Here is a 23,168-nt window from a genome sequence, read left to right as displayed (position 1 = left end):
TTGCTGTCTCTCACAATCACTTTATTTTCTTGATTGGACCAACGGTTTGGGTATAGGAAGAACTTGTTCGAGGAGTTCAAACCCATATTAAACAGCCTTTGCTGATCTGCTCTCATGAGCTCTGTGTGTGCCCCTCACGTGCAGGCAAGTCATTAATCGCCATGACAACGGCTGCACACACAGACACAGCCACAGGGTTCTCTGGTCTGTGTGTCTCACAATCTTAAAAGGACAGATTACAGCAGCAGAAACTTCATTTGAAACAGCAAATACACATTATTAACCTCTAAAGTGCCAAAATGGGCTCTCTAGCGCCACCTAGGTGCACTAAACTGGCCACTGTGGCCCGTAGGAATGTCGTAGAAATATCAAACCAAAACTGGCGTGTTCGACATACAAATCACGCGCTGACACCCATGACCTAATTCCAACAGGAAGTGAGCTATTTGACCTTTCAAAGTAAGATTTCGCCTCAAACATACTCTTAAACAAAAACATCTCCTCCTACACCGTTTATTTTATTAGCTTTAAAGACGCACACATACCAGTTCAAGTGCTGCTAAACAGATCTTCTGTATAACTTTATCAACGGTTTGGGAATGGGAAGAACTTGTTCGAGGAGTTAAATCTCCACTAAAACAGGTCTCTTCTCTGTGTTCTGTCTCTGTCTGTCTCTGCTCTTCTGCCAGGTGCAGATGGCAACCGCTGTCACACACAAACTCCATTTTAACAACTTTAGGTGCCAGAGTTTATTGAGGAAAATATTCCATTTTCATTTCAACATTTCAAAAGACTGTGGCTTGAAAGTGGTGAGAGATAGAGGCATACTGTAAATGAGAAAACTATTCATCATGACCCAAAGTTTGTCATGGGAGTAAATTAACTCATCTAATTTGCACATTGTGGCGACACTAGGCGGTGGCCATATTGGATTGCATAAATCTCAGTAAAACAACATTTTGAACATATTTACACAGTAGATTTCTTTTGTTTTGTGTTGTTTTTGTCATCTCATCCTCAAAATAAAGGAAGAGGAATCAGATGGGAGTAAATTAACTTATCTAATTTGCATACTGTGACATCACTTATACATACCTACAGCTACAGAAAGCATTCAAACATCAAAACGTTCAGCTCTGTAAGGATTTTCTGGTGTTTGTGGCAATATGTTGGATATTTCTAAATAATTCACAATGACGACATAAGCTGGGGGCCAAAACGGGCGCGAGTACGAGGTCCCGCCAAACGCTGCTTGCAGCTTTAATTTATTTTTGTATTTCATTTATTTCACAATAGTATCTAGTTCCTAAAATGGACAGGCAGAGGGTACTTGCTGTAGCTCTGGTTGGGGATGAGAGGCTGTCACCAAATAGTTTGTTAGATACAGGGAAACAGAGATCTGTGTGGGCACATGACGAAAAAAGAGGCATCCAGTACTGCACTTATATGCTTCTATGCCTGCTGCTTTCTATTGGGTCATTGTAACTGAGGTTTGTAAAGTTGTATAGCTCTATGTATCCAGCAACTGCTACCACTAGTTTCTCCTCCATTGTTTACCAACTGCTAACTTGTTGTCGTGACCATCACGCCTCTCAAATCATCTGATTGGACAATGTGAAAAAGCGCAGATGACGTGAGGTGCTTTTCCACTCTGAGTTGAAGTTTTTCCAACTCGAGGAGTTCAGATAGCTCCAACAAAAACACCAGGCACCTAGAGCACAGAAACGTGAGGTGTGTAAGGGTGTTTAACAAAATGATGAATGTGTGATCAAGGCCTTAGGCTAGCTGCAGTTTATGCTAAGCTAGGCTAACCACATCTTGACTCCAGATCTGTACTTTATCTATCTGAACATCTCACTCTCAAAAAGTAAAAAAGGATATTCACAAAAATGAACTATTTCTTTAAAACCCTACAGTCCTCGAGACAATATGGGCGAGAAGAATACTGTCCTCAGTTGAAGTGAAAGCCCAGCATGCTCACCAGACCTGTCCTCTAGCCTCACACTCAGGACCAACATGATCTCACAGAAATACATGAAATGACCCAGAACTCTGAACACCCCTGTTACAACCTGGCTCAGAATTGCAACAAATGAGTCCACACACAATGAAGTCAATAGTTTAAGTATTTTATTGGAAAACCCAAAGAAACATAGTAAGATATGGAGTGTATCTGTAGTCAGTCATGTAATGCATTTGTGAGTGAATCAAGGTGTGTATGTATGTGTATGAATGGTGAGATAGGAGTGCAAATAAAGGTAACCAGGTAATGTGGTGAGAAGGCCACGAGGAGAAGTTGCAACAGCCCAGCCAGAGAGAGAGCAGTCTGGGGACAGCAGCCCTTTTTATGCCCTCTGGCTCCTCCCAGAGCAACTAGTCCCACTGATGACCCACCCGGTCTCTGGGTAAACAAAGACAGAGGGCACATGTATTGCAGCGGTGCCTGGATAGTGTGACGTGTGTGGTTGTGCTGCTGCCGTAGTCCTGCCAGATGCCTCCTGCTGCTGCTGTTATCATTAGTCATACTTCTACTGTTATTATACACATATGATTATTGTCACACATGTATACTATCAGATATTAATATATTATTATTAATTCTAATATTACTTTCATTAATGTTGTTGTAAGCTACTGTCATTACCGTCTGTCCTGCATCTCTCTCTGTCTCTCTCTCTTTCTGTCTCATTGTGTCATATGGATTACTGTTAATTTATTATGTTGATCGTTTCTGTACGACATCTATTGCACGTCTGTCCATCCTGGAAGAAGGATCCCTCCTCAGTTGCTCTTCCTGAGGTTTCTACCGTTTTTTTTCCCAGTTAAAGGGTTTTTTTTGGGGAGTTTTTCCTTATCAGCTGTGAGGGTCCAAAGGACAGAGGGATGTCATATGCTGTAAAGCTCTGCGAGGCAAATTGTGATTTGTGATATTGGGCTTTATAAATAAAATTGACTGATTGATTGATTGACAGGTGGGCCGTCACACCCCATTCAATGGTGGCAGCAGGTATTGTGTTAAAAGTATGTGGTGGTGGCACAGTTGGGTTTAGGCACCAAAATTACTTGGTTATGTTGAGAAAAAGACCATGTTTTTGGTAAAATAACTATGCATATTACATCATAAAGTGATGTAAGTACGTCTTATAATGTGATAGAACAACATAAAGTATGTAAGTACATAGGGTCTCATTCATGAAACGTGAGCAGAATGAATTTGTGTGTAAACTGTTCACACAGGGAAATTTACATGTATTTCGGCATTCATCAGTATGTTCAGCTCTGATCATTTCGTGGGCACTAACAAAATCTACACCTACTACTGACTGCTCGTAGTGCTTGGAATGCACATAAATATTGCTTTTAATTATTAGAAATTACAGTTTTAATTTGTATTGTGCTCTGTTATGTTCACAATACACAGATGCTTTTGAAACATGTAAGTTAAACACAACAAAATATTAGAAATATAACACATTTAGCTAAATGAGGTGGCAATGAATAGATTTGAGTTTCAGATTAGGTTTCTTAAAAATGTGAATGGGTTCGTTAAATCAGCTTAATACATTTGTTTTCTACATTTCTGGCATCCCATTCCCACTTGAATCAATCAGGAAAGAGAACTCCACAAATGTATCTTCTGTTTGAGTGGTGAGACTGTGAAACCCACATTACGGACCAAACACTCATCTATCAGTGATGGCTTTCAGAATGTAGAGCAACACTTAATATAGTAAGTACATAACCTGACCTTCTGAGTTTGCTGTTGACTGCTCTAGTGGAGGCATGTCACTCTCTCCACCGACAGAGAGATGCTGCAAGCAATGCATTGCACCAGACAGCTGCGACTGGGAAGAGCCTCCTCCCGATGTTTTTTTTTTTGTGTGGGGGGGGGTTTTCAAACCATTTAAATTTAACTTGGATGGTTCTTACAACAGAGGACACATTACCTCCTCCCAGACCTTTGATATATACGGAAGACGAGAACGGCCATGTATTTTTTTTTTTGTGCACTCTTATCTCGTGATAACGACTTATTATTTCGTTATCTCGATATAACAAAGATTGTTTTCTCGTGATAACGAATTAATTATCTCGATATAACAAAGATTGTTTTCCCGTGATAATTGTCAAGTCTGATGATTGCGCACTGGTTAATGTGATCGTCTTGATTTCAGCCTACAAGAGCTGCCGTGGTCCTGCCAGATGCCTCCTGCTGCTGCTGTTATCATTAGTCACACTTTTACTGTTAATGTACACATATGATTATTGTCACATGCTGTATATTTCCAAATAGTCGCCCTGTGGCAAATAGCCGGTGGGCACCTAATAGCTGCCGGGGGTTTGACCCCATTTTGCGTATTAAACGCCGGTCCAATTAAACGCTGGGGCGATTATTTCCTTATTCCACCGAGTCCTTCTGTCCAAACTAACAAATTTTAAATTTTCTGAACCAGCATTGCTCTGGCTCAAACCCTATCTATCTATCTAACAGACAGCAGTGTGTCAATATTGATGCTGTCAAATCCCCTTACCTTATAGGAGTTCCCCAAGGATCAATCCTGGGACCAATTTTATTCTCCTTGTACATTAATGATTTGCCTAACTCCTGTCAAGATGTAAATTTCCAAATGTATGTAGATGTTGCTGTGATTTTTACTCATGCAAAGAATGTCCAAGATGCCTCCCGTGTCCTCACATCAGCAATGACACGTGTTCAAACCTGGCTTACTAAATGTTGCCTTCTACTGAACACCAAGAAAACAGTCTGTATGATAAATTTTGATAACTTCAAACACTTCAAAATTGCCTGCCTAATGTACAAGGCGCTACATCGGCTAACACCTCCCCCATTAAATGAATTCATTAAGCTGAGAGCAGATAGTGGCTTGTCCAGGGACACCAGGGCCTCTTCCAGGGGGGACTGCGTGGTGCCCTTTAGGCGTACAACATTTGGACCTTTGGTGTTATTATTGGCAGTAAATATTGGAATAGTTTACCTCTTGCGATTAGGGAATATCCCGCGCATTACGCTTTTAGAAGCAACTTGAAGAGATGGCTTAAGGCAAATCAGAGATGTGGTCATAACTAACCTGCTCGTAGCCCCCATCCTGCTTTTTCCATTGTTTCCTCGCTTTATGTGTGTGCTATCCAACCAGACCAAACAGATATGTGACCATCATGTTTAATCATGTTAAAGTGAACAATGTGCAATTAATATTAATATCATGGGCAATTGTGCAATCACTATGGGCAATATGCAGTAAATAACAGCATAAAGCACTGTCTGTCTGTTTGTTGGGGAACTATCTCAGGATGTGGTCTGGCTTGTATACCGGGGATGTGCCGGTGACAAGCCAAGCATGTCCTTGTACACATACAACTTGTATGTAACTCAGTGTAATTGTGCGTACATAAATACATCTATGTATGTTAATTTAAGTGCAATAATACCTGCACACACATTTGTATGTGCTATAGGGCATTGTGCAATATACACTAGCACTTCATAAACCTGTGCAATCGGGCGGTGTGCAATTCAATTAGCACTTTAACATGGGCAGTGTGCAATAATATTAACCCTTAAAAACCATCGCACCTTAGCACTTGAGCACTTAGCACATCACACATTAATTTACCACTGAAGCACTTTCAACTGGTCCCCCAATTCTTGGTCTGCTGTGTCTGTATTACTGTTCGCTATATGTTTGTTTATTTGTCACTGTTGTTTTGTTTTTGTCTTTTTATTTTGTTTTTGATTAGTTAAACATCAACCTGCCAAGGGACTGAGGGTGGAAATTACCCATTGGCTACAATCCTACATATTTACATTTAATGTTCATCAGTATGTATACTGTCCCTGTTTTAAATAAATAAAAAAAATAAACATATATATATATATATATATATATATATAGATATATAGATATATATATAGATATATATATATAGATATAGATATATAGATATTTGTATGTATGTGTATGTCTCAACAAGTTTTTCTCTCTCTCTCGCTTTCTTTCTCTGTTTGCTTCATGTTCGCAGGTCAGCAAGATGCACCTATCCATAGTAATTATTACCTCCACATATGGTGATCACTGGCTATTCATGGGCAGGGATGTATGCTAATCGCTGACTAGGGGAAGCACACTGTCAATTTACGATTGATTGGCATTCATGAATATACACACGCACCTACGATCAAATCCAAGTGTCCACGGTGTTCATGGATCTGGTGTAGGTTTTTAGTACCAAGGTTATTTATGTGCAAATTTACTCACAGATTTACTAACATTTCATGAATGAGACCAAGTATGTTTAGGTTTAAAAAAGTCCAAGTTGACATTTAGTTTCACATGGTACACAAACAGCAGTCTCATGGATTAAAGTTCAGTGTTTACTGACACATTCACCACCCCAACCTCCTCCCTATGTGGACATTCTTGCATTTTATACTACCTAAGGGATCGTAACTTCAATTACCGCCCATTGTGTGACGCCATTGAACCAGGGATTTGTGTGTCCACTATGACAAAGAATCCTACTTGACTTTCAGTTGTCACTGTGTTTAAAGTTTGTGGCCATTTCACATACTTCTGTGAGATCGGTTGCTCAGGACAAACATCTTCATGTTTAGCTCTGCTACCAGACAGTCTCTCCAAATAACAAAGCTGTCGAAGTTTGTCTTCTGGGGTATCGAGAACATTCTGGCTTCATTCATGTTGATATTATTTTACAGAGTTCATTACGTTAGTCTTTTGTAGTTATTAATGCATGTATGCAGTCCTGAACATTATGGTGAGTGTGTGAACTTCTGTGTTTATTACAGCTGGTGGAGCACTACTCATACAAACCTGATGGCCTGCTGCGAGTGCTTACAGAGCCCTGTCCACGACCTGACGGAGAAATTGGTAAAAACAGTCACAATTAATGAAACTAGATAAGACTGTCATTCCAAAAGAACTGAGAAGTGTAGTACATATGAATTAATATCTAAAAACTAAATGTGTGGGAATATATTCATATCTGATCCACATGTGTCATACACTCTGTAGGACGACCACTACTCCCACGAGACCATCCTGGACTATCTTCTGCCTTGGTAAGATGTGTGTGTGCATGTGTGCTATCATTAATGCATTTGCATATTTTCATGTTCCTGTGCGTACAGTATGTCCAAAACAAAACAAAAAAAAAAAAAACAGAAAAAAAAAAAAAAAAACAGGAACAAAGTTCCTCCACTCACTTATGTGTCTCACCAAAGGAAATGAGGATGGTGATTTATGTATTGATTGTCATCAGTAGATATGTGTCTGAAATTGGTTTAACCGATACATCTGGTTGTGATTCTATGTTTTCTGACAATAAGATATAATTGTAGATTGATTATGAATGCGAATTTCATAGACGGAAACATGTCTGTTCATCTTCCTGCATGTGGACAGCTAATATTTAAACAGTTGGTTCACCAAAGGACAAAACAACCCTGAACTTTTTCACTTCACTACGGTGGTATTTATTCATGCAGATGGCTTTGGTTTTACTTGTACACATTTTTAGATCTCTGTCTCTGGGATTACTGCATCAACCACAATCTCTCTAAATAGATATATGCATATGTCTGCAGAATCTGTAGGCAACAGGACAAGATTTTGTGATCAGTGTTCTGGTTTCCGTTTGTTGTCTGAGAGGTATTGACCAATTGGTTTTCTCTTTTTAATTTTTTATTTACAAATACAAATGAAAATCAGAAAGACAGCAATAGTTTGTGTCTCTTACAACAAACAAACAAGTAAGCAACAGTGATAAAAACAAAACAAACATAGACAACAACCAAAAAAGAAAAAAATGGCAGTTTATGTTGTATGGCCTTATAAAGAAAAGTATACCAGTGGTCCATTCTACAGAGAAGACAAACCAACTTTCTCATACAAACTTCAGTGATGTGTGCAGAAACCTTAATCAGAGACAAATTGCAGTGCAGCATGGTACACTAAATCAGTGGTTCCCAACTGGTGGGTCCTTGTCCAAAAGTGGGTCCCACGTCCATTCTGAATGAACCACAAGTGACAAGTTTGAAGAAAAAAAAAAGTACAATGAATTTCTGGCACAGAGCCTTTACTTTGAAGTGTTGTTACCTGCTGTAGAGTGAGTGACTAACGGAAAGCTATATGACAGAGACAGCAAACTAGATCAATAACATGGCCACACACAAGTATGACGCTGAATACACTGAACTGTGTGGACCTTGAACTAATGATGAAGGAGAAATTTGGACCATGTGGCTGGAGCAGTTGGGAATCACTGCACTAAATTTAACATTTTCAGGCAAGATGAATTTGTATACATTAATAAATGTCACCATAATCAATTGCTAACAAAAGCATCGCTTGAACCAATATTTTCCTCGCACCAAAAGTGTAAATCTAATTTTGTATTGACAACATTGTAACACATATTATTGATGTAAATTGTGAATAAAATAGGACCCAATATGAATTCTTGTGGCACACCATTATGTTTATTCAAAAAGCTGGAAAATATACTATCAACTTGGACAGTTTGCATTCTACAGCTCAAGTTGTTTTCGTACTATTGAACAGCCCTACATTAACCGGCCTCTGTAACAGAACAGATTGGTCATCTGAGTCAAAAGCTTGAGAAAGATCGAGTCAATTTCATTTCAGTGTCATTTAAAACTTTCATTGTACTGTGTTGTTTGTTTTTCTAAAACCAGACTGGAAATCATTGAGAATGTCATGTCTTCAAAAAAAATATATAAGAAATTCTTTAATTGATTAATTATAAGCCCTTCCAAGACCTTAGCTAAAACTGAATGTTTATATATGGGCCTATAATTGTTAGGGTTAGATGAATCTCCACCTTTATTCAAGTTTATTCAGTTCTTTATTCACAACTCAATTCAATCAATCAATTTTATTTATGAAGCCCAATATCACAAATCACAATTTGCCTCACAGGGCTTTACAGCATACGTCATCCCTCTGTCCTTTAGACCCTCACAGCGGATAAGGAAAAACTCCCCCCAAAAAAACCTTTAACGGGGGAAAAAACCCTTTAACTGTATAAAAGACAGTGTTGAGCGGACAAATGGAATGATGGGATAACTTACATATCAATAGCGCGGAATGAATTCAGTACATGTATTTGTTAGGGATATCCAAACTAAAACACACCTTTGTTCTTCCCTAACTGACTGGAGTAGAAACAACAACCTGTAACATCAGTTCCTACAGCAATTTGACACTGAGTATTAGCAGCGCATTAATTAGACTGTCAAACCATGGACAATCTAATCTGAAAATCTGCTTTGACTTTGACCTACACCAGGTGTTAGCAACCTATATTATCATGAGAGCCATTTTGACCAAAAAATAAATAAAGAAAGATATATCTGGATCAGCACAACATAAACTAGCCAATCAACATTACTAATAGGTCTAAATGAACATTCATTAATGTGTTTTACCACCAGGTGGCTACTCTGCAGTGGGTTATTTTTTAATATTTGGTATTTTTTTATGATAAAGTAAAAAGGATAAAGGAAATTAAAGTGTTAATAAAAAATTGTTATACATTTGCATATAATTTTTTGTCATAGGCCACGATGAACCACTTGAGATTGACTTTAAAGCCACAGGTTGCCTGCCCCTGCCTTAAATATATCTAATATGTCATCACTACTGTCTAATGCCATGCTTTGTTTATTCACACTTAAATTGTTATTTTATTAGAGCATTTATCAGCAAGAGATGGTTATTGCCTCAAGCGAGGGAGTTGAAGTATCTTGGGGTCTTGTTCACGAGTGAGGATAAAATGGAGAGTGAGATAGATCAGCGGTTTGGTGCGGCATTTGCAGTGACGTGGGTGCTGCACTGGACTATAGTGGTAAAGAGGGAGCTCAGCCAGGAGGCGAAGCTTTTGATTTACTGGTCGATCTTCGTCCCAACCCTCACCTATGGCCATGAGCTTTGGGAAGTGACTGAAAGAATGAGTGCGTGGATAGAAGCAGCTGAATTGAGTTTCCTATGTGGGGTTGTTGGGTGCAACCGTAGAGATAGGGTGAGGAGGTCAGACATCCAGAGGGAGCTCGGAGTAGGGCTGCTGCTCCTTTGCATCGAAAGGGGTCAGTTGAGGAGGTTCCCTGGGCACCTGCTGTTAGAGGTGTTCCAGGCACATCCAACTGGTGGGAGGCCTCGGGGCAGACCCAGAACACACTGGAGAGATAACATATCTCATCTGGCCTGGGAACGCCCCAGGATCCCCCAGGAGGTGCTGGAAAGCTTCGCTGGGGAGAGGGACATCTGAGGTGCTTTGCTTGGCCTGCTGCCCCCACAACCCAGCCTAAGCAGATGAAAATGGATGGTTGGGTGGATTTATTAAGAACACAAAAATACAAATTAGTCATTCATGATCATGATTTATTAATATGAGAGCAAGAATTAGCCATTTTTGTAGTTCAGTGAGTATCACAGGATCATTCACCAACACTGAATTGGGACAACGGCAGAAATCTCAAAGACAGATATTTCAGAAAGCAGGGCCAATAATCTGTTTACATGAATAAAGACCACAAGAGGGAGAGCAGAAAATACATTTTTCCATAATTTGGGTGAACCAACTCTATTGTTTTTGTCTTCCTCCTGACAGGAATACTGCACAGTATCATGAACATGGAAATGTTATATACTGTATGAACTGTGTCTCTCTTGTAGTTTTCAGTTGAATGAGTCAGTAAGATGAGACATAGTCTTGGTACATCCTTGTTTGCTAATCTTTCCCTTAAATCTGTTTCTACTGTAATGATCACATGCATGACCATAACATTACCAAGTTGCCCTCTGATAACCTCTCTGACATTTTGGATTTTAGCACAATGCGGCAGGTGGAATTCTCTCCAGACTCAGAACTGTTCCCATACCTGGCCTGAAAAAGGTGCACTAACACTCCTCAGAAACCTGTTGGTCCCTGTAGTATGCAACCTTTTTTAACCCTTTCCTGCGTGTGACTGCTTCAGTGTGGATGCTACTAACATACCACAGTTTCTCCTGCTCTCTCTCTCTCTCTCTCTCTCTCTCTCTCTTTTTTTATCACATCCCTTCTCCATCTCCCTTCTCCATCTCCCGGACCAGAACAGATCACAACCGGAGCTGACTGAACACAGTAACTTACTTTTAGCCTGTGTGACATCATAATAGTTGGCCTACTTGTGATTACAATCTGACACCATCCAGAGGTTACTTACTGCAATTACAGTCTGAAGCACAGCCTGAAGTCCTGTGCTGTTTCCTGTTCAGTATCTCCCTCCGTCTGTTTGTGCATGTCAACACCAAACGCATCATAATGGGTCCACATCTCTGTCCTTTTGTAAAAGCTCCTCAACATGTTGTTTTGACCAAATTGGGAGACACAACTACTGCATCATTTTAAGAAGACCTCTATATTCCAATATCCACCGTTCACTGGTCACTGTTTTAGTTGAGTTTGATCAGAAAAAGTTTTTTGTACGGATTCTGTAATTTCTTAATAATTTTCAAGGGAATTTCTTGTAACTTAATCTAACCTGAAATTAATTATAGGGAAAAAAGAGACAAGTTTCAATGCTAATGCTGTGGGGTTTAGGATGGTAAAGTCAGTCTTTGGTCCAGACTATATACAGTCAGGTCCATAATTATTTGGACAATGATACAGTTGTCGTCATTTTGGCTCTGTACACCACCACAATGGGTTTTAAATGAAACAATGAATACCTGCTTTAAGTGCAGACTCTCAGCTTTCATTTAAGGCTTTTTTCAAAAATGTATTGAACCGTGTAGGAATTACAACCATTTCTTCACACAGTCCCCCAACTTTAAGGGCTCATAAGTATTTGGACAAACTAACATAATCATCAATTAAACAGTCAGTTTTAATACTTGGTTGCAAATCCTTTATAGTCAATGACTGCCTGAAGTGTTGGACACATAGACATCACCAGATGCTGGGTTTCTTCCCTGGTGATGCTCTGCCAGCCCTTTACTGCAGTCGTCTGCACTTCCTGCTTGTGTTTTGGGTGTTTTACCCTCAGTTTTGGCTTCAGCAAGAAGTCTTTGGTTGCTTTTGCAATATGCTTCAGGTCAATGTCCATCTGCACTGTGAAGCATCATCCAATGAGTTTTGAAGTATTTAATTGAATCTGAGCAGATAATGGTGCCCCAAACACTTCAGCTTTCATCCTGCTGCTCTTGTAAGCAAGACAAGACTTCACTAGAATAAATACAGAGGGTTTATCACAAGATGCAAACCATTGGTTAGCCTTAAAAATGGAAGGCCAGATTGGAGTTTGTCAAAAACCATCTAAAAAGCCTGTACAGTTGTGGAACAGCATACTATGGACAGATAAAACAAAGATCACCTACCAGAATGATGGGAAGACAAGAGAAGGAAGAAGGGAAGGAACTGCTCATGATCCAAAGCACACCACCTCATCAGTGAAGCATGGTGGAGGTACTGTTATGTCATGGCCATGTATGGCTGCCAGTGGAACTGGTTCTCTTGTATTTATTGATGATGTGACTGCTGACAAGAGCAGCAGGATGAAAGCTGAAGTGTTTGGGGCTACATTATCTGCTCAGATTCAACCAAATGCTTCAAAACTCATTGGACGATGCTTCACAGTGCAGTTGGACAATGACCTGAAGCATACTGCAAAAGCAACCAAAGACATTTTTAAGGCAAAGAAGTGGAATGTTCTGCAATGGCCAAGTCATATCATCTGACCTGAATCCAATTGAGCGTGCGTTTCTCTTGCTGAAGCCAAAACTGAGGGCAAAACACCCAAAACACAAGCAGGAAGTGCAGACGGCTACAGTAAAGGGCTGGCAGAGCATCACCAGGGAAGAAGCCCAGCATCTGATGATGCCTATGTGTCCAACACTTCAGGCAGTCATTGACTGTAAAGGATTTGCAACCAAGTATTAAAACTGACTGTTTAATTGATGATTATGTTAGTTTGTCCAAATACTTATGAGCCCTTAAAGTCGGGGGACTGTGTGAAGAAATGGTTGTCATTCCTACACGGTTCATACTACATTTTTGAAAAAAGCCTTAAATGAAAGCTGAGAGTCTGCACTTTAAGCAGGTATTCATTGTTTCATTTAAAACCCATTGTGGTGGTGTACAGAGCCAAAATGACGACAACTGTATCATTGTCCAAATAATTATGGACCTGACTTTTTGGTCCATGTATCCATGGTGCCCGGAGGATGAATCCTAATAACTTTCCTCTGATCCTCTGATCCGCCAACAGCAGGTCAACATTTTAACTTACCCAGTGATATTGCTTTTTCATCTTCAAGATGAAATAGTAGTTTAGCTTTAAAATTTAAACAAAAATCTCACTCAAATAAAATGTGTGCATCCCTTATATTGGATTGCCAGCATAAACAACTAAACTGCCACCTAAGGCTAGCTGTTCTGCTCCATTTGTGGGCAAGTTTCATTTACAAAACTCTAAATGAGGAGGAAAAAGAATTTCACACTGCAGAGCTTCGGGTCCTGCTGTCCAAAAATAGCATCTTAGCAGTAGTACTAGGGGACCTTAAATTACATTATTGATAATCTACCAAAAACCTATCATAAGAGCAGAGTGCTGTGACAGGAATGAAGAGTTGGCATGAAGTTAGATACTAAACCATGTCTTTCTAAAGCAAACAATCCATGACTTAGGCCCCGATCCCATATAGTTCCGAGGACTGAAGGGTCTTAAAGAAATAGTTTATTTTGGTAAATATGCTTTTTTGTTCTTTCTGAGAGTGAGATGTTCAGATGGATAAAGTACAGATCTGAAGTCAAGATGTGGTTAGCCAAGCACAAACACTACAGGGGAAAACAGCTAGCCTAAGGCCCTGATCACACAGAAAGCATTTAAGCAGCTGGAGGTGGCTTTTTATAATAGTTTTTAATGAGAATGAAGGTTTTTGCTTGCCGTTTTTGTGTTACTATGCACCCCATGTTTCTGCGCTTTCAGCCCCTGGTGTTTTTGCTGGAGCGCTCTGAACTCCTTCGAGTTGAAAAAACTTCAATTCCAAGCTGAAAGGCACCTCATGTCATCTCCTTGTTTTTATTCATTGTCCAATTGGGTGATTTGAGAGGTGAACCTTCACTTTACTTAAAGGTCAGGTCTATAATGCATTATGAGCACATTCATAAGACATCATAGCACATTTATAAGGCTTTATAAACATTGTTACACATGTTAATAATCATGTATGACAACTTATAACAAGGTTTATAAAGTATTATAAGTGGTTACATAATGCATTATTTTGAAATTCAGCATTCATAATGCTTTATATTTCCATGCCAAAGTGACGACAGTGTTTGAAAGAAGAATCTGAAGTACTGGCATTATTCCGTTTCAGAAATTAAGCATTTATTATATGTCAGAGCAGTTCCTTGAGTCTTTATAACTGGCTAAAGTTATGATAGTTATAATGTGCTATGTAACCCAGTACTTCAGATTCTTCTTTCAAACACTGACTCACATTACCTGTGCCCAACAAACTATTTGCTGACAGCCTCTCACCCCCACCCAGAGCTACAGCAAGTACCCTCTGTCTGTCCATTTTAGGAACTAGCTACTACTGTGAAATAAATAATATACAAAAATAAATAAATAATAAAAACAGTAGATTGATTACACAAGATGGCTGGGTAAGGAGGTGATGGGGTGGTTGCCTGGCAACATTTAAAACTTTTTTTTTTTTAAAGAGGCAGTGCGGGGCACCTCATGTTTTGCAACCTGCAAAACACTTTCTGAATGATCAGGGCCTTAGATGGGAGGCAGTCAAGACACCATGATAGTCACAGAGATAGATGATTACAGTAGGTGAGGTTACACTGTCGAGTGTGACAGTTGGTGTTCGAGATTGCCATTTGCATAAAGACTCTATCAAACTTATGGAGGGAGATTTTTGTCAGAACGGTAATCTATAAATTGCAGTGCCAAAACATGACAATAAAATCATAAAATCTAAAAATAAATTTAAAAAAAATTGTCAGGAGACTGAAGGCTAACAGTGGACTGCGGGATATTGACAGTCTCCAAAGATCTGTTGGTTGCATCCTTTAGGGCAAGAAAATGGGACATTTCTTGGAGGAGTGGTTTTATCAGCCTGTTATGATGGATTGCATCTTGAATGTGTTATTGAAAAGAGGGGCCCCTGAAATGAATTCTGCTTCAGACTTTGTTCAGTTTTAGCTTTTTGCACGTTACGCCTTGCTTTGTTTTTTGAATTAAGCATTTCCAACTGTTGTAAAAATGCAGTTGCTGAAATGTGCAATAGGATAATCTTATAATAGTTTTTACATTCTTGTCACTGATGCTAGAGATTTAAAAAGACTTTCTTGTGTGTGAACCTGCTTTGGTATGTTGACATATTTTTAAAAGCAAGGGTGTGGTACAAGTTAACAAATCATTAAAATCAAGCTGTTATTATATGGTCTGAGGACCGTTAAGGCAATAAATTAGGCTAGTTATTAAACTTGTTCCATACCCCTTCTTTGAATGCATATGAATGAACATGTTAATCCCATGCATTTACTCTCTTCCTCTCAATCCTTTGTATGGACACAATGTATTATAGTGACATTGACTGGTAGCTGAAATACTGCAGATGAATGGAAACTTATTCCAGAAACTTAAATGTAACAGGTAGATGTAACTTTTCTTACATAATTTGATTGGGAAATGTCTTTCATTTCAAAACTTTTTCTCCACTTCTCCCTCTTTAGTGAACCAAAACATTCAGAGAGCAAGTCTATCACTATAATACAGGTCCTATATAAAGAATGGCACCCTTCTGCAGAAGAGAAACATTGTACTGTTACTGGATTAATTCACTCATTACAGATTACATGTCAGCAGTACACCATGTATATGCTTTATGTGTTTTCACTTTGTGTGTCCTCTCAAACATTGTCCTCTCTGATAAACTGGAAACAGAACCGTGGATCCCGACACAACACCATGGATAATCTCAATCCATATGAGACCAGGGTGCCCGGTAATCAGGCAGCCAGCAAAGGTAAGTTATAAATATACATGTGTAAGTGCACTTTGTATTCATAAGAAAGTGGAATATGCTGTTGTTCAGTTGTGATTACTAACTGGCTGGTACATTTGCACTATCTTCTCTGCACACTTTTTTAAGTATCTGCTATTACTTGAGATTTCTCTAGAAATGTACAGATACTCCCCAAACAGCCTTCCAATGAAGGGTCAGTCCATGCTAATTAAAAAGCACATTGTTATAGTTATCTGATTCCTGAGGTTTCAGTGCATCGTTGACAACAGTGACAGCGACACCATAGAGCCGGGTCCATGTCATTGGTTCGACAGCCCATTGGTTCGACATCCCATTAGTCCGACTGTCCGCGGTGCTGAATGGCTCGCGGCAGGCGTATGGTGCGCCGCGACCGACTTGAGGCGGAGCAGGCTCACGGCTTATGAGTTTGTCACTTTCTTTTTCATTTTAACCCACACCATGATCTTTTCCTAACCCTAACCAAGTGGTTTTTGTGCCTAAACCTAACCAGACCTTAACCACAAGGCATCATGATGATTTCGGAACAGACTTCGGAACAATGAGTTTAATATGGTCAGAACAATGGGCTGTCGAACCAATGGGCTGTCGAACCAATGGGCAGTTCCCCATAGGGCCACCACAGCACTACGGTAAGTTTGTTTTCTAACTCACGTAGCATATGTTCCTTATGTTAGTATGTAAGCTATATGAAACTAGCGAATGTTAGCCCAGTAGAGATTTGCTACTAGCATCAATGTACTTCACGCATAGCGCATTTGTTTTATTTTTGACAAAAACTAGCTAGCTAACATTAGCTAGTTTCATATAGCTTACATGCTAACATAAGGAACATATGCTATGCCAGTTAGAAAACAAACTTACCGAGTGCTGTGGTGGCTCTATGGTGGATAATGTCGCTATCGCTGTCACCAAGAATGCACTGCTGAAATTCAGATGGGACACTAAAAACTCAAAGTACACGCCAAATAAGATTTCCCCAAACATGGTTTCTGTCATTTTAGGTAGTTCTTATCACGCTGATGTATGTTCAAGTGTCCATTTTCTGTGTTTAGTTTGGTTTTAATCTGTTAATAGATGCTATAAACACAGTCTGACCACCCCAGGCTTTTATTTTGGTACTTCCAGTGACCGGCAGTGTGCATTTGAATATTAGCTAAATATTTAGTTTCACCAAGCACATTTAGATTTAACATTTATATTTATGTTCTACATTTAGATTTAACATTTATATTTAGATTTAGCAGTTAGATTTAGATTTAACATTTAGATTTAAATCAAACATTTAGGTTTAACATTTCATATTTAGATTTAACTGTGACATTATATTTACTGTAACATATTTCAAATGTGTAAATGTGGTAAAAAGTGACTTTAAAAAATTCACACCACTTTTTTAAACATTGTTTGAAGCTAAATGTGGCAAAATGTTGCTATTAATTTCAGTGTGAGCCACTTTACAAATGGCATCCCATATAAATAAGCCTGTGTGGACAAAATCTTTATTGTCAAAAGTGAGCAAAACTTTAAATCAACAAAACAGATCTCTTACAAAAAAAATGTGCTACAGTGAGATGTCACAAAAGATACAAGCTGCCTACTGCAACAAAGAGCAAGATACATTGGACTCATTGCTGCCTCTCAGTTGATATCCATGCCTCAACTAGACATTCCTCTAATGTGACCTGGTCATTTCTTCATCAGAGGCCATGCCAATGGACACAGAGGTATATGAGAGTCCATACGCAGACCCAGATGAACTGAGGAGCTCCACAGTGGATCGCAGCCAGCTCTACTTGGAGGATGGAGAACTGGGCTCTGGGAACTTTGGTACAGTCATGAAGGGCATCTACAAGATGAGAAAGTAAGCTAAATTACATCACATTACACCTACATACAAATAACACCACATCTCTAATTTAAACATCCAGTATGCAAGTAATTAAAACTACATTAAAGAAAAAAGAAAATTCCTTCAATTTAAAATGCAACTGGCACAATCTCCCAAAGATCCTGAAATAAAATATCCGAGTTCCAACTATCCAAAGTCTCCACTCTATACATTTCAAAATGCAATGTATCATAGTCTCATTAGCAGTGTTAATTTTGACAGCTGTTTTAGATTTAGTCTAGGACTTGAGACGAAAATGCTTATTAGTTTTAGTCACATTTTAGTCATTTTTATCCTTCATAGTTTTAGTAGATGAAAATTCATATTGTTTTAGTCAACTTTTAGTCATTATGTTTTTCTATATGTTTTTCTTTTCTTTTTTTTTTTATCTTTTTTATTTTTATTTAAACTTTATTTACCCAGGCAAGCAATTAAGAACAAATTCTTATTTACAAATGCAGCCTGAACCAAAGAGCAAAGGCTCTCTGGAGGGAGAGGGGGAGTGGATGCTAAATATAAAAAATGAAGTTATATAAAATACACAATAAACAATTAATAAACAATTAATAAATACAATACAATAAAGGTGAAAAACAGTACAAACATGACAAGTCGGCCTACTCAACAGGTGCAAGAGTCAACTATAATTTGTTGCAAATTTATTTTGTTTAAAGACTGTGAGTGATGTGAGGACGGTAAGTTTGAGGGTGTTTTGAATGGTGTTCCAGTCATTAGCTGCAGCAAAGCGGAAAGTGTTGCGTCCAAAGACTGTGCGGGCTTTGGGGATGGAGAGTTTAATGAGTTTACTGGACCTTAAATTGAGGGCAGAGTGGGAGAGGTGCAGGAGGGAGGAGAGGTAGGGAGGTGTCATACCAAGTATGGTTTTGTAAATGAGCTGAAGCCAATGGCGGAGTCGTCTGGTGTGGAGGGATGTCCAGTCTACTAGGTTGTATAAGTCACAGTGGTGAGTACTGAAATGTGCACCTGTGGCAAAACGGATGGCAGAGTGGTGGAGAGGGTCCAATTTACTGAGGGTAGAGTGAGATGCCATCCTGTAGATGGTGTCGCCAAAATCAAATATGGGCAGGATGGACATTTTGACAAGTGTGTGTCTGGCTGAACAGGTGAAGGTGGCCTTGTTGCGATATAGAAAGCTCAAACGAGCTTTAACTTTTGACTGTAAGTGCTTAATGTGGGTGGTGAAGGAGAGGGACGAGTCCAACCAAAGGCCAAGATATTTGTAACAGGTCACAAACTTGAGTTCAGAGCCGTCGGCACAGAGGATTTTAGGGGCAGTGGTGGAGTCATGTTTCCGGTCCGGTTGTTTTCTTAGTGTTGAGGAGAAGATGAAGGCTGTGGAAATGCTGCTCAATAGAAGAGAGACTATGCTGTAGTGTGGCTGCTGCAGAATGAAGAGAAGGGCCCACTGAGTATAAGATGGTGTCATCGGCATATAGGTGGATCTTGGAGTTGCCGGCATTCTTGGCTACATCATTAATGTAGATAGAGAACAGCGTTGGGCCTAGGATAGAGCCTTGAGGCACCCCTTTAGTGATGGTGAGAGGGTCAGACAGGATGTTTTCAGTCTTAACTTGCTGGACTCGATTCTTTAGGTAGCTGGCGAACCAATTACAGGAGTGTGATGACAGACCAATGCTGGAGAGCCTCTGCAGGAGGATGGAATGGATGACGGAATCAAAGGCCTTAGTAAGATCAATGAAGGCAGCAACGCAGATCTGCTTAGAGTCCAGGGAAGTGATAATGTCATCCAGGACCTTCAGAGTGGCTGTAGTACACCCATGGCCTGGCCGGAACCCAGACTGCAGGTCGGACAGGATGTTGTTTGAGGCCATGAAGTGACTGAGCTGTTTGTGAACCAATTTTTCTAAGACCTTGGCCAAGCAGGGCAGGATGGAAATAGGTCTGTAACAGTTGGGATCAGAGCCAGAGCCACCTTTAAAGAGCGGGAAAACCAGTGCAGATTTCCAGTCTGGAGGAAAGACAGACAGCTCTAGAGACATGTTGAATAGCCGTGAGATGGGGACAGCAATGACGGGAGCAGCAACTTTTAAAAACATGGGATCAAGCCCATCGGAACCCGCCGACTTGTTAGAGTCCAGCTTAGTGAGCTCCTCTAAGACTTCCGAGGCCAGGATGGGTCTAAAGGAGAAGGTCCCAGAGCTGGAAGATGTAGGTGAATGTGATGAAGCAGCAGTGGGGGGTTTGACAGAAGAGATGTGAGCTGAATTGACAAAGTGTTGGTTGAGAAGTGAGGCCATATGGGACTTATCAGTGACAACAGAGTCACCAAAAGTCATTGCGCTGGGAAAATGGGGGGGGGGGGGGGAGAGCTTATTTTCCATGGATTTGACTGTTTTCCAGAATGTCTTGGCGTCAGAGCCGCAGGATGCAAATTTGTCCAGGAAGTGAGTGACTTTGGCTTTTCTGATGGCCTGAGTGCATTTGTTTCTACATTGCCGAAAGGCAAGCCAATCAGTAGGAGACTTGGAGGAACGGGCTTTCTGCCATAAGGTGTTCTTCTGGCGGATTAATGCGGCCAAATCTCGGGAAAACCAGGGGCTGCAGCGATCCTTGATCCGTAATTTTATGAGTGGGGCATGTTTATTGATGATCTGGCCAAAGGTCGACTTGAAGTAGGACCAGGCTGCATCCATAGTAGAGAAAGTGTTAATTCTGTCCCAGCTCACAGCAGCATTGTCGTGGAGAAAGGCATCCGGGTCAAACTTCTTCAGGGAGCGTTTGAAAACAGTCACAGGTGGACGTTTAACAGAGGAACCAGAGCGTATGCAAGCAATAGCACAATGATCGCTCAGATCTTGACTAAAGACACCAGATTTATAATTAAACGGAGCTTTCGTGAAGATGACATCTAACAGTGTGGCAGATGAAGGAGATTTCAGATTATGTCTAGTGGGCTCTGATATAAGTTGGAAGAGGTTTAGGGCATCGAATTGTTGTGCAACCAGATCTGGGGGGTTAGTCATGTCCCAGTTTAGATCACCCAGGAGAATGAACTCGGAGGAGATGTGCGGGGCCAGGAGTTCACTAAGAACAATTAAAGAACAGAGTGGGGCAGAGGGTGGTCTATAGCAGACAGCAACAGAGAGAGAAAAGTTATTAGACAATTTGATCTTTACCACTGTATTTTTCTTAAGCCACGATTCAGAAATAGCGAGAACATCAGGAGTAGCAGTGTGAACCCATGATTTCAGCAAGTCAAGTTTGGGTAACAGGCTGCGAATGTTAATATGCAAGAAACCCATAGACGTGTGATCACAAAAATCCATAAATGACAAATTAGGGACAGCATGATTAACAATAGCTGGGCCTGGGTTGGGATGTATATTGCCTGAGACAAACAGCATGAGAATGATTAAAATGCGCCTGAGAACAGAGCCAAAGCATACTTTTGGAGTATTGCTATTTTCTTTCATAGAGGATTTAACATGTAATAGAAGGGGAGAGTCAATGAATTGCTGCAGAAGCATAAAGGAGTACAGTGAAGAGTATAACACAGTCAAACTAGGAAGTCCTGTATTTTTTGTGATCCAGAAAGTGAGAGCATCTCTGGGCAATAGTCTGATGTCCAGCGTGCCACCACCATAGAGGACTATGGCTGGCCTGTGCAAATGTCTGCCAGCATCTCCGGGGAACTGATCCGCAGTGAGCAGGCAGATGATAGACAGTGTAAGCCAGAAGGCCATGGACAATCTTTTGTAAGGATACATGTTGTTACGTGCACAAAGCACAGAAGCACTGAGAAAAGGTGTTCACCTTTAGGAGCAGGCGCCTCAGCCTACCCAGGCAGTCGGGGACCTGACCGTTGTTGTGGGTCCTCAATCAGCTAGGCGGAAGACTGGTACTCTCAGTGCGTACCGGAGCCGGGCTGATTATGATGAACTGTAGAACGCCGCTGGAAACCAAGACAGGTCACAGGAGAATCCGGATTGTGAAGTAATCCATGCAGAGACAAATAAATAGTGTAGTCCGGGTGGAAGTAGTTCAGGGCGAAAGGAGAAACCATCCAGGGCTAGCCCAGTAGCTGGCTTGCTACCGGGCTAACAAGCTAGCCTAGCTTGCTAGCTAGCTAGCGTCAACAGTATGCAGCAGTGACACAGACACCGGAGATAATATCGGGAGTCCGGGAGATTGACAGTTTGATAGTCCCTCAGCAGCGAGCCGAGCAAGTCAGCGTACAGTCCGGGAGCATTGGCTTCGCTGTCTGGCCGGAGGCTGCACTCAACTTTCAGGTCAAGATTACGACTGCAGCTCAGTGTTCACTCACGGAGAGTGCCTTTAAACTAATCCAATGAGGCTAATTCATGTATCAGAAATTAGAGTCAAGTATTAGAAATTAGAGTCAAGGTGACAGGTTGTATAAAAATTTAGACAGTTTTTTCTACAATTACAAACTGTCAATTTCTCCAGCAGTTTTTGAGGTTGCCATTTTTTTGAGGTTTAAGGGGTGATTTACGAGCACACTGATCATCATTTGAAAAGCTCAGCATCTCTCTATTTATGCTCTCAAACACTTTGACACCACAAATAACTAATCTGAGACAACTAGGATTTGTACGCAGGTTCATTGTAAAGAAGCTTTCTTAATCTGCAACATGTTAGTCTGGAGGTTTAAACTTGTGTCCTCACAGAGTTGGTGATAAAAACTGAACTTACATCTCTGTCAGAGAAAACTGATCTGAGTTCAGACTGTTTACTTAAAGCTCAGCTACACTAACAGGTAACTGAGCCTCCTACCTGCCTGTCAAACAGCATCAACCCATAAATCTTCTCAAGTCCGGACTGAGTTGGGTCCTGCAGGGATCAGATGTAAAGTCCGGCATTCAGTGGCTAACAAACGGAGCTAACTGCTAGCAGGCACCGCTGCAACTAACAAACTCCACAAATCCATTCAGCAGCTCCACCATCCACAGTCACACACAGCTGATTATTTACTGCTGAATTACAGCTCACAACTCGCACCAATGGCTGACACTGCTCCGGTGTGAGGGTTTTTGCTGGCTACCGAAACATCCTGGAGCTGACTATTTACTGGAGTTTACCAGCCTGTAGCTCATGTTGCATTTGAAGATAATTGCAAGCACGGCCATTCTCAGCTTTCTATGATTGATAGTCCTCCACAAACATTTTCATCA

General features: G+C 40.4%; 1 protein-coding gene across 5 annotated transcripts in view; it reads left to right on the top strand.

Moving 5' to 3' along the window:
* The window catches only part of syk (spleen tyrosine kinase), a 79,817-nt gene that overhangs the window by 44,044 nt on the left and 12,605 nt on the right, over nucleotides 1–23,168 (top strand). For 4 of the 5 annotated variants that reach the window (XM_033646896.2, XM_033646895.2, XM_033646899.2 and 1 more), the window contains 5 exons: nucleotides 6,827–6,908; nucleotides 7,053–7,099; nucleotides 10,891–10,953; nucleotides 16,004–16,085; nucleotides 17,808–17,967. In XM_033646896.2, coding sequence (XP_033502787.2) covers nucleotides 6,827–6,908; nucleotides 7,053–7,099; nucleotides 10,891–10,953; nucleotides 16,004–16,085; nucleotides 17,808–17,967 — 434 coding nt within the window. The remainder of the gene's footprint in view (nucleotides 1–6,826; nucleotides 6,909–7,052; nucleotides 7,100–10,890; nucleotides 10,954–16,003; nucleotides 16,086–17,807; nucleotides 17,968–23,168) is intronic. The other variant, XM_033646898.2, reaches the window with a different exon arrangement.

The sequence above is a fragment of the Epinephelus lanceolatus genome, chromosome 19 (genome assembly GCF_041903045.1).
Source record: "Epinephelus lanceolatus isolate andai-2023 chromosome 19, ASM4190304v1, whole genome shotgun sequence".
In the NCBI taxonomy this organism is placed as follows: domain Eukaryota; kingdom Metazoa; phylum Chordata; class Actinopteri; order Perciformes; family Serranidae; genus Epinephelus; species Epinephelus lanceolatus.
The sequence above is the reverse complement of the archived record's forward strand: the minus strand, read 5'-3'. Positions and strand labels throughout refer to the sequence as shown.